We start from the raw sequence: 3300 nt of genomic DNA, 5'->3' as shown, positions 1-3300 counted from the left end.
AAAAAAAAAAATTAAAAAAAAAAAAAAAGAAACATTTCAAGCTGAGGCAGGAGGATCGTTGTGAATTTGAGACCAGCCTGGCTACAAAGTTAGCTCAAGGCCAGCATGTACTGCATTGTAAGACCCTGTCTCAAATGGACAAAAATGAAAGAAAGACAAACGGCTTGCCAGTTAGCTCAGTTGTTTAAGCGCCTGTCTGGGCAAACCCAGCTCCACATGCCACACCACACCCGCCATTAAGGCAGCCTGAGCCAGGCAAGAAAGAAAAGAAAAGAACGAACGAACAGACAGACATTTGAACCAAGCCTTACACAAGTTAACTTCAAAAAGCCCCATCTGCTTGCTTATTAAGAACAGGTACAAGATCTCCTTTACAGAGTAATTAGAAAGAACTGAAATACCAAGAAGATGGCTGTTGGAAGCCCATTAATACCATTTTTCACTGCACACCCCTACACAACCTGGGTAGGATGCAATGTCACTTCTTGTTCATGTCAATGAAGAAAGGGCGTTAAGAGGTGCATAAAGCTCCATACTGGCAAGGTTTGGATGCAGAGCTAACCACTACAGGACTTCCGTGGGGGTGCGGCTGGGTAAGGGGTCTGGACAGGTGTGTGGTCAGCTAAGCAGTACAACAGAGAAGGCATTTGCTTTTTTGAGATGCAGAGACCTCTCACTAACCAGGAAACATTTGTGAAGAGGAGCCCGGAGTGCTGGATACTCAGTACCCCTTTAATTTGCATACGAGGGCTCACTGTTTTAGAAAAACCCCAATTTCCCACCAGCACCATCAGGCCACACCCTATTAACAACAATTCCACTTTACATCTACACCGCATCACATCAGTTTACACACACACCTCTAAATATAGGCATGATCTGGTCTCTCTAGCGGGGGAGGGCAACAACTGTTGAGAGGTGGGAAATTTTCCACTGCCAACACTAGTGGGTGTAGGACTAGAAATCTAGGCCTTTGGATGAGAAACATTCAGACTAAGAAAGAGGTCAGCACAGAATTACCTCAACAAACAACTTTTGTAAAACACTAACATAGGAGGTACTGATACATGAAACGGTATGGTGGCACCCTCTAATCCTGGAAGGTAGGCTGAGGCAGGAGATTTCTGAACCCAGTCTGGGCAATTTAGTTACTTAACAAGACTTCGAATCAAAACAAAACAAAACAAAAAATTATAAAGGACTGGAATGTAGCTCAGTGTGAAGGCCTGGGTTCGACCCCCCAACATCACACAAACACACACATCCCAAGAATTAAAAAAAAAAACAAAAAAAACTGGAGGCAAACACGCAAAAACACTCGAATATTTCTTCTCTCTACCTCCACACGGTCCGACAGGAAGCAGGAAGAGGACGAGAATTCCGTGACAGAGCAGCCGCGGAGCGCAGCGCGGCGGCCACATTACCTCACTGCCGCTGCACAGCTCTACGACACACCGTTACGGTCCCCCCCCCCGGGAACAGGGGCAGGCCGCGGCCCGGGGGATAGAGACTTCCCAGAGCGCGCGCGCGGGAGGCTGCGGGGCACCACGCTGCGGGGTCCCCGCCCTCCGCGCCTCGGCTACCCGCACGCTCCGGGGTGGGCGTCCGGAATCTCCTCCTTCCGGGCACGGCCACCCCTACCCAGGGCCCCGCTTCGTCCTGTGTCCTGCCCTCCCGGGACCCCGCAGCCCGCGCTCCCCAGGCCCCTCTTCGCTGCCGGCCGACGCCAGGTCTGGCTTCGCCGGCCAGAGAGGAAAACCAGAGCCGCAGAGTTGCGCCGCCAAGCTCCGGCGGGCGCCGGCGCGGGGAAGCGGCTCGAGTGGGTCCCCGGGGGCGGTCAGACGCCACTCACGCGTCGAATTTGTTGTTCATCCTCTCGCCGCCACTGTCGCCACTGCCTCACGGAGTAACTTCCGCTCTGCTGGGTCCGTCGGCCCAGGGCCCGAACACTTCCGGTTGCGCGGGGCGCAGCGGAACGTCAACGCTCAGGCCCGGGGCGGGGCGGTTTTCCAGGACACCGAACCGCGGCGACTGCGCAAAGATGCAGGATCTGCAAAGGTGCTGTAAAGCGTCCTCCGAGGCGCGGGCTCTGCCTGCGCTCCTGGGTTCGAATGCAGACTCCACCTCCACTGCGTGCGCGCGCCTTCCGCATCTCCGAACCTGGGAACCGGGTCCCCCCGTCGCTGTTCTACTTCGGTCCCCACCTCTCTAGGCTGCTGGCGGATCCTAGGGTCACTGTCAGGCCGAAGAAACAGTAACCCTCAGCTAGAGCTCACCTTCGAGTGCTTTCAGTGTGCCAAGAGCTACAGAGCTCAGAGGTGGACAGAATCACACCAAAGTGACAAAACCAGTAAGAGGTTCACAGGAATCGAAGATGGCCCCACTGCCATCATATTGACCCTTGGGTAGAGGCTGGCCACCCCCTCCCCGACCCCAGGGCCCTGTGGCTCCAGACACACACGCAGGAGAAAATGCAGTGAACCCGTGTACTTGGAGGAAGGACGCGTTTCCCTCTCCCCTTCCCAGCATGTGCCATGATCAGGGCTTTATGTGGTACTTGTGCATTTTCCATCGCACTGACTCCCACCTACTTTGGGCCCGTCAGTGAAGGTGGGTGAAAACGACGGGGCCGGGAGACGGCTCGAGAAGTGTAAGTGACTGCTATGCTGTTTGTGCCCTAGTCACCAACAAATCCTGGGCCTCCAGTGCTCAGAGCAGGACCCCTTTGCTCCGGAAGTGAGCAGTTCAGCTGCTCGTGTATGCATTTGCTGGATGGGGCCAAGCTAAGGCAATAAAGTCTCCTCAGGAAGGCAGAGCCCAGTGCTTCTTGTGCCTCCAGGCTTCCCTGCTTACCCCTCTTTGTTTTAACCATCCTTGGGGACTGGTGCAGATACCCCAGCTTCCAAGAAAACAGAGAAGGGCCCGTGTTTCAGGCCGTAGAATCTTTGTTAAGAGTTGCTGACTGAGGGCTGGCCAGATAGCTCAGCTGACCAAAGCTCCTGCTTATGCAGAGTGCAGCGGCTGGGGTTTGATCTCTGGGGTACTGTGCTGGCCTATCCCTGGGGCACGCTGCGATGGTGACTGGGACTGGGTGTGGTGGCGCAAGACTGTAATCCCAGTGCTTGGGAGGCTGAAAACGAGAATTACTAGGTGTCGGTTCTACATAGTGAGACCCTGTAGACCCTGTACCGAATACATTAATAATTTAAAAAAAAAGAGTGGCTGCCTGTACCAAATACATACCTGCCTGGCAAGTGTACCTTCCTGAGTTCAATCCCCAGTACCAAAAAAAAAAAAAAA

The 3300-nt window shown here is 53.8% G+C and overlaps 1 protein-coding gene across 4 annotated transcripts in view; it reads right to left on the bottom strand.

Annotated features, from left to right (window-relative positions):
* The window catches only part of Eif4e2 (eukaryotic translation initiation factor 4E family member 2), a 29015-nt gene extending 27020 nt beyond the window's left edge, over positions 1 to 1995 (bottom strand). For 3 of the 4 annotated variants that reach the window (XM_012516044.2, XM_023722199.1, XM_023722198.1), the window contains exon 1: positions 1853 to 1959. In XM_012516044.2, coding sequence (XP_012371498.1) covers positions 1853 to 1872 — 20 coding nt within the window. In that variant the 5' untranslated portion in view covers positions 1873 to 1959. Of the gene's footprint in view, positions 1 to 1852 lie in introns of all 4 variants that reach the window. The other variant, XM_004637319.2, reaches the window with a different exon arrangement.
* Positions 1996 to 3300: the final 1305 nt, after the last annotated feature.

The sequence above is a fragment of the Octodon degus genome, unplaced genomic scaffold (genome assembly GCF_000260255.1).
Source record: "Octodon degus isolate 3935 unplaced genomic scaffold, OctDeg1.0 scaffold00089, whole genome shotgun sequence".
Classification (NCBI taxonomy): domain Eukaryota; kingdom Metazoa; phylum Chordata; class Mammalia; order Rodentia; family Octodontidae; genus Octodon; species Octodon degus.
This window is presented reverse-complemented; position numbering and strand designations above follow the sequence as displayed.